Below are 13,170 nucleotides of genomic sequence, written 5' to 3'. Positions count from 1 at the left end.
ATTCAGAATTACACTAGACACACAAAGATTTGCACCTCAACATGGAGAATATGTTGTGCTTGTACACAGAGGCAACAAACTCCAGAGGCACATGTTCTTGATGCAATGATCCTACCTTCAATCCTATATCTTGGGAGGGGCAGCAGTTTCGCTCTTGCTGATTTTGGTTGTCATTGCAACTGCACTTACAGTCATAAGTCTGAAGGAATTTTTAAAACTTGATTTGTCTATTCATATAATCATACCAAATATTTACATAAAAAAATGTTAAGATACTACTGTTCGATGTTATAACTAATTTTGAGATCAGGCTGTTAATAAAATGTTGTTTAACATTGTCATTAAATACTCCTGGGGGAATTCTGTGCCAAAAAATTAAAAATTCTGCACACAATATGTTAAAATAAATAACACAATATAATCAACCAGTTTCAATTATTTTGGTAATTTATTTCAAAATACCTGTCAGCAAGTATGTCTGTAATAATACGGACAACAAAAAAGATTTAAGAAATGTTCTTGACAAGTAGATTCCTTACTAGGCATTTTAATACTAAGCTTTTGAGTAAAAATTCATTTAAACTACAGTACAGAAACATATTTTTCCCTCCACCCCTCAGAAGCAGTGCAAAGGCTTTGGGGAGTTGAGGAGGTAACATAGGAGCTGAGGAAGAAGGAAGTAATTGCTGGGAAGGAGCCTGGGTGTAAACTTCGGAGGGTTGTTGGGTGTGGGTGGGAGAAGTATGGAACAAGGATTGTTTTGGGGTGGAGGGATTGTTAGAGAGTTGGGGAGCCTCCCCCATGCAGAACCTGGCTGACCCCTAGTCTCTCCCTCCATCCCTGTGCCCCACTTAGCCACCCCATGTCACCATATGTCCCTGTACCCCATGTGTCCATGCACTCCCACTCCCTTTCAGCTGCTAGCTCTTGTGCCCCCGCCCTAGTCTGTCCCCCCATAGCCCTTCTGAACCCCAATTTATGACACCCCCCCCCGGGAACTGCATGTGCCCTGCTCTGTCCGTCCCCCCGTATCCCATGCCTTCTCACCTGGCCCTGCAAACAAGGTGCTGTGAGGAAGGCAGTGTACCCCTTTCCCTCTCTGTGGCGGACAGAGAGGGCTGTCCTCTCTTTTGGTGCCATAGCAGCTCCTGGTGGGAGAAAGGTGTAACTGAAGTGCCTTTCGTCCCGAATGTGTATGTGCACAGAATTCCCCCAGGAATAAAAATAGTCCAATGAAGTAAGCAGCACATTGATGTGTTGATCTTTGTGAAGACCTTTGTGACTCTCTAATGAAACTACTTGGTAGATAAAAGTTTAAAGCAGGGATAATCTAAGGAAACTAATATTCAGTAGCCTGTAATATGGGTTCAAATATTCTTCTGACCTTACTGTTCAAGGACGAAGAACACGTTTGATTCTGCGCTTGATGCCTCATTCTTTTAACTCATTTTCAATTCTCATTAGAATTGCAAAGCTGTCAAATGATCAGGCTCTTTAGTTAGCATATTCTGTATTTTCCAGTAAAACTAGTGCATGGTCATTATAAGTGATGTGAAAGTGTTTGCTTATCTGAAATTTTCTAAAGGGAATCCATTAATGTTGCTTTATAGTTCCAATTTGGCAGACCACCTATTCCCTTTGCTCTGAACTGAGAGAGTGTGTGTGTGTGTGTGTGTGTTTTTAGTGCTCAGAGTTCTGTGTCTTGAAAGCTATTCAGGAAAATGTTTGCTCATTATACCCATAACATGCTTAAATGTGGCTTAGTCTCTTTTTACTTTGACTCAAGTTTGGCCTAAATTGTCCTGCCATATTGTAATGTAACATTTTGCAAACATGGAGTATGAGAGCTTTGGGAAGGATAGACTTACAATGACCTTTAGACAAGTTTAAGAAGGAAATGAAATAAGAAGGCTAAAATGGAACTTGCTTCTTCTACAAGGTTAGAAATGTCTGCTATTTTAAAAAAAATTTTTGTTCAGGTATATCTCTCTCCAAAGCCAAACCCCCATCAATGTTCACTTTCTACCACACCTCACTCAATTCTCCAATGTGTAGCTAAGCCTTCCTTTCCAAGGAACTCTAGTGACAGAAGATATAACAATGGCCTTTGGTTTTGCCCTTCTCGTAGCTTGCTCTTTCTGATGCTTTGTCAGTTTTAGAGATATTTTTTACTTTCCCTTTTCCCAATGCCTAGTGGAGAAACATTGATAGGCTGGCATAAATAACATAGCCATATTTCCAGTCATGGATATTGGGTCACTGTCACTTGCACCTCTAGTTCTCAATCCTGCAAGTGGTTTACAATCATAATGAGACAAATGACAAAAGAATGAATTTTATCATTATTACCTAGTCAAATTAGAATACTTTTAAGATATTGGCATTTTGTAGCATGACTTTTACTTTCTATACCATAAGTAACCATTTGAATTATCCCAACTTCCCTGGGATATTATAAATTGGTTTCAGAGTAACAGCCATGTTAGTGTGTATTCACAAAAAGAAAAGGAGTACTTGTGGCACTTTAGAGACTAACCAATTTATTTGAGCATAAGCTGAGAACTAGTAAGCAACATTCTTATCACTCATAAAATAGTTTACAGTTGATTTCTCGATGATAAAATACATATTTTCCTTCTATTTTAGTTAAGTGGTACAGTATATGAAAGTTTTAAATGCAAGCAACTAAATACATTTCTTATGCACATCCAGAATATTTAGACTAATCTGTAATAAATCTTATTTTTCAGTGTATCCTTAAAAGGACAGTTAGTTCATTCCTAGTGTGTCAGCATATGTCTCTCGTTAGTTTTGTTTCATCCCTGAGTTTGTTATGGTTGTTACAGGCTGCCCTGTTTCTTCTCTTCACTTCGATTTTTTACTAATGGTATTATATGTATCTAAGCATTCATAAAACTGGCATGCTTTGCAAACATGGAGTATGAGATCTGTGAGAGAGTGCTTGGACAAAATGCAGCAACCATGGTACCTTGTTGGAGGTGCTGAGAGAAATTATGTGAGAAAGGAGGAGATGCTGCTGCGTTGCAGAGCCTGCCTTTTTCTTTTAATGTTGGGAAGAACGATTGGCTAGTTGTAGTTATTTGGGGTAGCAGGATGATTTACACATTGAGGATTTGTCTACATGTACAGCACTACAGTGGTGCAGCTGGTGAAGACTCTCTATGTCTATGGGAAAGAACTCTCCCTTGAGATAATAAAACCACCAAGCTCCAGGCCAGGTTTCTGCAAACACCCCCCCCCCCCCCCCCCGGACTCCTGCCTGGACTTGGAGCACCTGGACTTAGGGCTTCCGCTCAGTGTCTCCCAGCTCCTGCCTGGGCTTGGGGCACCCATTTTTCAAATTGGCCAGGGCCCATGCGTTATTCCACCACTGGCTGTGACTAGCAGTTGTGAGCAGCACTGGAGTGATTGGACCACCTCCACTTCCGGGAGCCTCTTCCAGTTGCAGGAAGCTCTGCAGAACTGAAGGTGGAAATCCTGCCACCCCCCTACAACAGCTTTAAGACCCCCCCCCCCCATAGTCCTATTTTGGGTTGGGACCTCCATGGTTACAACACCATGAAATTTCAGATGTAAACATCTGAAATAGTGAAATTGACCAATTTAAAAAAAACCCTCTGGCCATGAAATTAACCAAAATGGACTGTGAATTTGGTAGGGTCCTATATAATAGATGTTCTCTGTGACTTACTATAAGCCGTTAGAGACTTGTAAAGATGGTATAATTGTGATGAACAGGCTACCAAGGGAATTGGTGCCTTTTTAGGAGTCTTGCTTTAGCCATACACTAATTATTGAGTTCTGTACAGGGTCACTGGGTAACTTAACGGCCTCCAGGAGGTCAGACTGGAGGATCTTCTGATCCCTTCTGAGCTTAAACTCTGTGAATATGTAGTATCTTGTCACTTATATGTAGGGCTGATAGCACTGCCTATTAACAGGTTTGCCCAACACTTTCCCTGTTTTTGGTTGCTTCTAACTCTGGCTGATTGGCTGAAATTTTCCATGCCTGCTTCCTGCTGATTTGTTTTTGGAAAAATTCAACCAAAGTGTTTCAGCTGTTTCTAGGATAAAGGCTGGGGAGAATTGCTTTGTCCATCTTAAATTCTGACAACCTTTTCTGTGGACAGATTTCTGTGCCCTCCTTGAAATTTGGCAGAGGACAGCTTTTGTGTCAGGAATGTGCCTTTAGCTGTTTCAGTGAAAATCTACCCAAATTTGGCTAGGTTGAAACCTGTTGGAAAAACTTCTGTTTGCACATGGTTAATAGAGACTTGCTAGGTCTTTGTAGCCAAAATTTCCAGAGAGTCCATTGCTCTGACATGTTTCAACCTGATACTGAACAGGACTTTTCCTCAGTTGCAGCTCTGGGCTGTTGTGTGCTGGGCACGGTTCTGAGCAGGGAGCCTTTCTGTCCTTCGCCTGTCCCTGCTGATGCCCAAGCAGTGTGAAGGAGGAAGCTACCTGATGTGAATGCAGAGGGAACAAGAACCAGACCTGAGGGAGGAGTTTGAGTGTGTGTGTGGAGGGAGGGTTGAGTAGATTAAGAGAGGGAGCCTAGGGGTAGGGAGAGACTGAGAGTTAAGGTAGGGGGAGAGTTGAGGGCTGGCTGGGCAAAGAGACTGGGAACCAGTAGTATGGGGGTGGGCAGGGAGAGGAGAGAGAAATCTGATGAGCAGCCAAGGGATGTGCAGTGTTGGTAAAGAGAATGGGGCAAGGAGTTCAGAGTGAGGGTGGAGAATTTGAATTTTGGTATTGAGGGTTTGGTTAAAAAGCAGTTGCAATGGGTGAGCGAAGAGCATATGAGGGCCTTGGCAAAAAAGCCTTGGAAGGTTTGTGTTCAGAAAAGGGGATAAGCTTTAGAAAGAAAGCTACAAATCAAGAACTGAGAAATCTGTTAATGGCCAGTGATCAAAAGGCAGGAGCACAGCCCTTACGTGATGCTACAGAAGCTGCAGAAAAAATTTAGAGTGCGAAAGACAGCAAATAAATTGCAACTTGAGCATAAACAGAACCTAGCAGAAATTCGATGGCTGGAAAAGCAAAAGATAGCTGAGACAGAGAGGAAGGTATACTGGGGATATGTCTAAATTGCAAAGAAAAACCAAGGGCACTGAGTCTCAATGCCTGGGTCAGTTGATTCGAGCTTATGGGGCTTGGGCTGCAGGGCTAAAAACAGCCATGTAAATGTACTTAGAGCCCTTCAGGCAATTCAAGGAATAATTAAGCTAATTGTCATCTATTCAAAGGGTGAGGCACAACAACTTCTTTAAGTAGGTGAAGCATTTTCTCTGTATAAACATGAGAACACAGCCCCCTTTACCATGGTATTTCCATCTGCATAAGTACAGAAACCCTGAACTTGGAAAGCTTTTAGTTTAAATCCTTGCCTAAACTAGGGTCTTGTCTATGCACAGTCTTGCACATGTGTCATAAATGTAAAGGGAAGGGTAAACCCCTTTAAAATCCCTCCTGGCCAGAGGAAAAATCCTCTCGCGTGTAAAGGGTTAAGAAGCTAAAGGTAACCTCGCTGGCACCTGACCAAAATGACCAATGAGGAGACAAGATACTTTCAAAAGCTGGGAGGAGGGAGAGAAACACAGGGTCTGTGTCTGTTGGTATGCTGCTTTGCCGGGGATAGAACAGGAATGGAGTCTTAGAACTTTTAGTAAGTAATCTAGCTGGGTATGCGTTAGATTATGATTTCTTTAAATGGCTGAGAAAAGAATTGTGCTGAATAGAATAACTATTTCTGTCTGTGTATCTTTTTTGTAATTTAAGGTTTTGCCTAGAGGGATTCACATGTTTTGAATCTAATTACCCTGTAAGGTACCTACCATCCTGATTTTACAGGGGTGATTCCTTTACTTCTATCTACTTCTATTTCTATTAAAAGTCTTCTTGTAAGAAAACTGAATGCTTTTTCATTGTTCTCAGATCCCATGGTTTGGGTCTGTGGTCACCTATGCAAATTGGTGAGGATTTTTACCAAACCTTTCCCAGGAAGTGGGGTGCAAGGGTTGGGAGGATTTTGGGGGGAAAGATGTGTCCAAACTGCGTTTCCCAGTAAACCCAGTTAGTTTGGTGGTGGCAGTGGTTATTCCAAGGACAAAGGATAAAATTAATTTGTACCTTGGGGAAGTTTTAACCTAAGCGGGTAAAAGTAAGGTTTAGCTTAGGAGGTTTTCATGCAGGTCCCCAGATCTGTATCCTAGAGTTCAGAGTGGGGGAGGAACCTTGACAACATGATTAACAAAGTGTTTTTAATCCAGTTTAGTTAGAATGCAAGTTTGTGTGTATACATATTAAAGTGCTTTCGTTCAGTTTAGCTTTTTTCCTATTTAAAGTAAAATAAAGATTAATCTACACCAAAAAAACCCATAAACCCACTCTAAGAACTTTATACACAAAATTGTCTTGTTTTTACCATGCCATTATAATTAAAGCAGTTTCGTGTGCTGCCAGTGTGGGCACAGTTTTGCTGATATAAAGATACTGACATCAGTGTAGCTAGTCCCATACATTTAGGAAAATATATTGATACTGGATACCTTTGTATACACATCTTTTGACACTAGAAGTTGTACCCATTTTAATTCTTTTGGTTAAAAACCCAACCCATCCCAGACCAAAATAGTTAAAATAGTACAAAACCAGTGAGTAGACCAGGGGTTAAGGTTAGAACATATTGGCTACATGGCTGCTGACACAATTTTCAACATTATGTTGATTGTTGAAAAAAATGCTAGTGGGGTGTCTACACTAGTGCTCTGAGCATTGCTGACATTAGTGGGAAATGTTTTGATAGTTCAATGTAAACAAGATCTAGGGCCCAAAAGAGGTCTTTGATTGAAACTAGGGAAGGCCAGATTTGACATACAAGATAAGTATAAATTACAAAACAAAAAACCCTGTCATGTTACCTTTATATATCATATGGAGGTGGGGGGTGGGCAGTAGCTTAATTTAAAACAAAATAAACTCCTGTGCAGGTCACCTGGTTTATGGTGCTGACATGCTGGTACAGAGATAATTGCTTCCACTTTTCTTTTTTGCTGTAAAAATCATATTTGTGTCCTGTCTTTTAGTCTAGGAACTAGAAAATTTGCTTTGTGGTGAAATTTATTCCATGAGCAAGACTAATCTACTTTCTGTAGATAAAATGAGCTACCTACAACATGAACTTAACATTTCTGAAAGCCACTCTTTTCAATAAATAGGCCTGCCATATGCCTGCAATGGACCAGATTTATAAATCTGGGTATGAGCAATTGTTGGCATTTCTGTATATGTAACTTAGGTAAACAGTTGTGAGCATACATTTTGCAGATGACATGTGTAAGTTGTCTTCTTGACTTTGTTAGCTTATATGGTAGACGTATTTGGCAAATTGAATGCACTGAACCTAATACTTAAAGGTAGGAATACAAATAAAACTGATACGAAAGACGAAATCAAGGAATTCTCGAAGAAGCTTTGTCTTTGGAGATTCCATGTTGAAAAGGAAGTTATCAAGTGTTATCAGACTTTTTAAAAAAAAAAAAAAAATTCAAACTGATTCAAATGTTATTAAATGAGTTAATATTTGATTTTTGTCTGGATTGTATTCCCATTTTGAGGAATTTTTTCCTGGAGCTGTAGATACGTCTGATGATACCAGTTGAATTTGAAATCTCTGCTTGTTAACAGTTGATACTATTCCAACATTAAGTATCTTGGCTCAAGAAAATTTCTTAGAATTGTTGAGTGATCAGACTGAAGACCGGGTTTTCAAATCTAGCAAACCAGGAATTCTAGATTGTGAAGGGAACTTTGGCCTGGTCTATGCTACAGAGTTAGGTCGATGCAAGGCAGTTTTCGTTGACCTAACTATGTAAGTGTCTACGCTAAAATTTCACTCCCACCGACATAACTACTCTGCTACACCAACTTAACCACACCTCTGCAAGAGACTGTAGTTAGGTCGACAGTGTCAGTGCAGACACAGTTACTTACATTAACTGTTGGCTTTCAGAAGCTGTCCTACAATGACCTGCACTGATAGGAGAGTCAGTACAAGCGCTCCTGGTGAGGATGAGTGCCACCGACACAAGGAGCTTAGTGAGGACACACAAAAACAATTTAATTACTGCAGTGGCTGTATGCCGACTAAACTTAGATCAACATAGTTTTGTAGTATAGACATGCCCTCACTGATGAAACTATGGAAGTGCTGCTTCAGCTTGCTTCCAGCTATCTCTGAGTCTGAGTTTTCAGCGATGATTTCTGTGGAAAACTAAACAGAAATTGTTTAAACTTGGAAAATGACATTGTGGCCTATCAGATGCAACTAAATGTACAACTGTGCAGTTTGAAACCAACTTATTCTTCTCACTAAAATGTTAAGCTGTGTCCAAACTTGCCAAAAAGTCCATATTTTTAACTTTTAGTTTTAAAAACACAGATTGTATAATTAAACTGACTGTAGTTGAATAAAATCACAAAACTGTCCAAACTCTTAATGTCCCTCTTGAATACTAGTGTTCTGAGTCAGTAAAAACAAGTATTTGGTAGTGGAGATCCCCACCATGTTTTAACATATCTATGAGGGAGCATCAGTACTAAAAAGTTTAGGTACTACCACTCTAAGGTGCTACAGCAGCTCCTTCCCCTTGCAGCCACTGAAGCAAAGAGGTTTGGCAGAAAAATGTTGTTTTTGTATTCCTTTCATCAGTAAGGTGGATGGAGATCTCCATCTAACCTGTAATAGAGAGAACAAGATTTGGCAGTTGCTGCTTGTCCCCAAGAAGGGATCTTGGAAGGTCCATGGCAGTTGGAAAAGAAATAAGACTCTAGAACAGAAGCAGCAGGGACTACATAGGCTGGTAGGGTGGGGCAACATTTCAAGAATGAACAGGCCAGAGACCCAGGAAGCCACTGGTCAGGGTATAAATAGCCACTGCTCTTAATGGTAGTTCTGCAGGACTGTCATATGAGCTTTCACTCCCAGGCTCAAATACAGAAGGAGCTAGTTTTTTAAAAAGGGAAAAAACGTATTGATTTTATATATAATATATATATAATTCTTAAAAGGCAAATGCCTGTCTTATAGTGTGTAGCATGTAACAGCACAAAATGCTATTAATAGCACAAAATGGGTGGTGATACCAGTGTATAAATTCGAGCACATATTGGAGGTGAATCCCAGTTGCTTCATCGCAACAGAATTATTCTAAAACTGACTAGGAAGAAAACGTATGCTTAGCTTCTAGTCAACTGTACCTTTTAAATAATTAAAAAAAAAACAACAAAACCTGCTTGGGGTAGGGAGAAATTATTCTCTTCCCTAAAGAGTAGAACTTGGGCTATTAGAAAACATGGAGTATGGTATACACCGGGGTGGCCAAACTTACTGACCCTCTGAGCAACATATGACAATCTTCAGAAGTTAGAGAGCCAGGGTGTGCCTGCCAGGACTCAGGGCTTCAGCCCCGTGTGGCTTGCCTGCTAGGGCTAAAGCAGCGTCCCCTCCCTGCACTTCCTAGCTGTTTGCCCTACCTCTTAACGTGGAACTAGCACCTGGGAGCTGCAGGGAGGGGCCACTGAGGGTGGGCCCTGAACCTTTAAATTTCCCCTGCCCCCACTCTCAGTAGGTACCAGTTGTCTCTGGCAGAAGCTCCTAATCCCACTGCAAGGTAGGGATGTAAATACTGTTTAAAAAGGAAATGGTTTAAATGATTAAATATTCCATTTAAACGGTTAACCAATTTAAAGGGCTGATCTGGCAGGCTGGGGCCAATCGGGTGGTGGGGCTGGCACAGCTGGGGCAGGGGTTAATGATTAAGGTGGGTTAACCTTTTGCATCCCTACTGCAGGGCAGAAGCCTCAAGTTCTGCACGCCGTCCCCCCCCAGGCCCCCATAGGTCGGGGGGAGAGACGGGACTTGTGGGGCTCTGAGAGTTGCACTTTAACTGTAAAAGAGTTCCATGGGGCTCAGCCACAACTGGCATACACGGAAACAAATGCATTTATTTTCATCTTGGTTACTGACAAGTGCCACTGGTTTAAAAAGGGAATATTGTTGTTTAGAAAGGCTGTTCTTGTAAGCACCGAATAAATATTTTATACGAATACTTTTCATGACAGTTGATCAAGGAGTTACAGTAAGTATTAGAAGAGGAATTTAATATGGAATTGCCTTTCTATCTTATATTAGGATGGAATGTCAATTTCACATTAAATTTTCTTCGTGCAAGAGTATTTTCTGTGATAAATGGCAAGATTAAAAAAGTTGTTTGAAGGGATTTGTCAAAACAAACTTTTGCATATACAGAGTACACTGATTTTTGACAGGCTTTAAGATAAACTGCAGGCAGAATTGTCAAAATACAACTTTCTGCTGAGTGGCCACTTTCATCATCCATAGTCAGATGTAAGGGCTATATACTATATTTAAACCAAGTGTGTCATCTGATGGTCCATAACCACCAAGCCTTACTTGGATCACTGGCTCACACTCTGCCTTGGTGTCCTAGCATATGCTTGCTGGAGCATGGAACTGGTCTGGTGGGTAAGGTAAGTGCAAGACTGCCGAATACTAAAATAAAACCAGCTGTGTGAGCAATTTTGCTTTTGTTCTCAAAGACTAGAGTCCAGTGGGCATAGGGAAACTGTGAAATAAGGTAGTTTGATCCAAAATCACAGCTTCATTTTAGATAATAAAGATGGTGTGCTTTGTGTGTCTTCAGGAGTTGTAGAAGGTGATTTAGCTGCTGTTGAAGCATACAAGTCCTCAGGAGGAGATATTGCACGCCAGCTTACAGCGGATGAAGTACGCCTGCTAAATCGCCCTTCTGCTTTTGATGTGGGATACACACTTGTACATTTGGCTATACGTTTTCAAAGGCAGAATATGCTAGCAATTTTGCTTACAGAGGTGAGTTACTTTGGCCTTTGTTTAGATCAACTAAAGATTTTACATAACCTTATCACAGTTTCCAATTATTGCAGTGCAACTTTCTTTGCTAGGCGATGGAGACCGACAAATGCATGAGTAGCGTCTTTGTGCCTTTTTTCTGTTCGATTTTTCAGAAATAGTTCTCTTAAAACAGCAAGACTGTCCTATCCAGATATCTTACAAGTTTCTTGTCAGATATAAGCAGTTTGGTCATACTTCCTGACCTTACTGCAGTGGAAGTAAACAGCTTTGATGCCTCCCGTGCTTTTGTCTGGGGGAAAGGAAATGCCTCTAGAGCAAAACACTTGGAGAAAATTAAAGTGCTGTATCTGAGTGTGCTGAGGAGTTGTAGCAGCTCTTGCTCGAGAGTGCACACAGCGCAGCAGGGGGCAGCGCATGGCAGGAGTAGGCGTGCAGCTGCTGCTGTGCCAACTCCACAGGCAGGAGGAGGAGAAATGACTCGACAGGCAGAGGGCAGCAGTGTTGTGGCTTAATTGGGTTTGGAGAAAAACTTGCTCCTCTTTGGGTGGAGTCAGGTTAGGTGGTCTTGAGTCCAAGTTGGACCTAAAAATTAGGCCTGAATAGACGTAGCACAGATGGGTCACATGATATGTGAAGTTCACCTAGAGGCATTGCTTAGATTTACCCTTGTGTACTTTCAAAACTACCTACTTTCAGGGAAGAATCTCTCAGCCTCAGTTCGCTCCCCTTCCTGCTTTGAACTGAATCAGGAGTCCATGCAACTTTTAAGGACAATCTAATGAGAAAAATTACTCTTACTGTAGGGTTGGGGGATTAGCTTTTCCCAAGGAAGCTAGTGTGTGGGAGAAGGGGGATGAGCTGCATATACAGTTGTATCTAAAGCCTGGGGTTGAGGAACAAAGCAGCAGAAGAGAAGACTAGTGGGAAGTTTTCAGGTAGTTTGAAGAACTGTGTGTATTTGTGTGCAGTTAGTACATGCAACTGCACATTTTAAGTAGTGAGGGACACATGTAATTGGTTTGATGGATAGATTTAAAACAAAGTTAGCTTCACTGAAAAATCCTGTATTTTTGATTTTGTCAGCAGCAATTTTTACCTGCAGTTGTTGTGAAAATGTGTACTGAACCCTAGCAAATAGTAGTAATACTGTTCCCTAGGTTTGTCAGAGTAATTACCACTTTAAAATGCATGTCTTCCAAATATCACTTCAAAATATCTCCATTGTGTAGTCCAGATGTGTACCTGATAATATATGACCTTTATCACCGAATGACTTTTTTCCTGCCATCGATGGCCAGAATCCTTCAGAATTCGTGTGGTCCATGTATAGTCATTTCCTCAGTTGTTAGACTTCTGGCGAGTGGGAGGTAAGAAATGGGAAGTTTCCTCAGACAAGCCCATTCAGTATGCAGTATAGAATCCCATGTAACATATGGAAGCAAAGAAGAAATTTACGTGAGGATGCTAAATTGTAATCTGTGCCAATTCATAACATCAGGCTTTTTCCTTCTGTCACCAAGTGGCATCAGAGGTTCTAGTTTGGATCAGCATTTTATGAACCATCATTTTGTTTGCTTCTGTTATCTAATTCTACCCCACCCCTTCAGCCATCTGTTCAATTTTGGTTCTTGCTGGATTCAATGCTAAGTTATGTGGTGGTCAGTTTAGTGCCTGTTAGCTTCATAATGAGTAAGCGGTATTTGCATTCACTCACTTATGATAGCTGTTGACTTATTTGTAATGTCTTTGAGGAGACTGATATTTACGCTCATATGTGACTGCCTTGCATCTGTTTTGATGGGATCGCTTTTTCCCTCAGTTGTGTTCATTCCAGATTCCTTCTTTATAAACAACTTTAAATACCTCCTTATCCCTCTTCTACTCAAAACATTTTCTATGAAATGTTATTTAATGCCCAACGCTTTTTACTATTTTTGGCTAAATATAAATAGCTATCAGGTGAAATAAGTCTGTTATATTACAGGTATCACAACATGCGGCAAAGTGCATTCCAGCAATGGTGTGTCCAGAGCTTACAGAACAAATCCGGCGTGAAATTGCTGCGTCTCTTCATCAACGAAAGGGAGATTTTGCTTGCTATTTTTTAACTGACCTTGTAACATTTACATTACCTGCAGGTAATTATGAAATGCTCCGCACTTTGTCAATGATGCCTTTGTTACTTTAATTGTGTATGAAACTACCAACACATTTTGTCGCCGCCCCAACCC

The 13,170-nt window shown here is 40.9% G+C and overlaps 1 protein-coding gene across 4 annotated transcripts in view; it reads left to right on the top strand.

Annotated features, from left to right (window-relative positions):
- ZRANB1 (zinc finger RANBP2-type containing 1) overlaps positions 1–13,170 on the top strand; it is a 74,596-nt gene that overhangs the window by 31,827 nt on the left and 29,599 nt on the right. For all 4 annotated transcript variants that reach the window (XM_048856708.2, XM_048856712.2, XM_048856713.2 and 1 more), the window contains 2 exons: positions 10,749–10,936; positions 12,924–13,077. In XM_048856708.2, the coding sequence (XP_048712665.1) occupies positions 10,749–10,936; positions 12,924–13,077 (342 nt within the window). The remainder of the gene's footprint in view (positions 1–10,748; positions 10,937–12,923; positions 13,078–13,170) is intronic.

Source organism: Caretta caretta, chromosome 7 (genome assembly GCF_965140235.1).
Source record: "Caretta caretta isolate rCarCar2 chromosome 7, rCarCar1.hap1, whole genome shotgun sequence".
In the NCBI taxonomy this organism is placed as follows: Eukaryota; Metazoa; Chordata; order Testudines; family Cheloniidae; genus Caretta; species Caretta caretta.
This window is presented reverse-complemented; position numbering and strand designations above follow the sequence as displayed.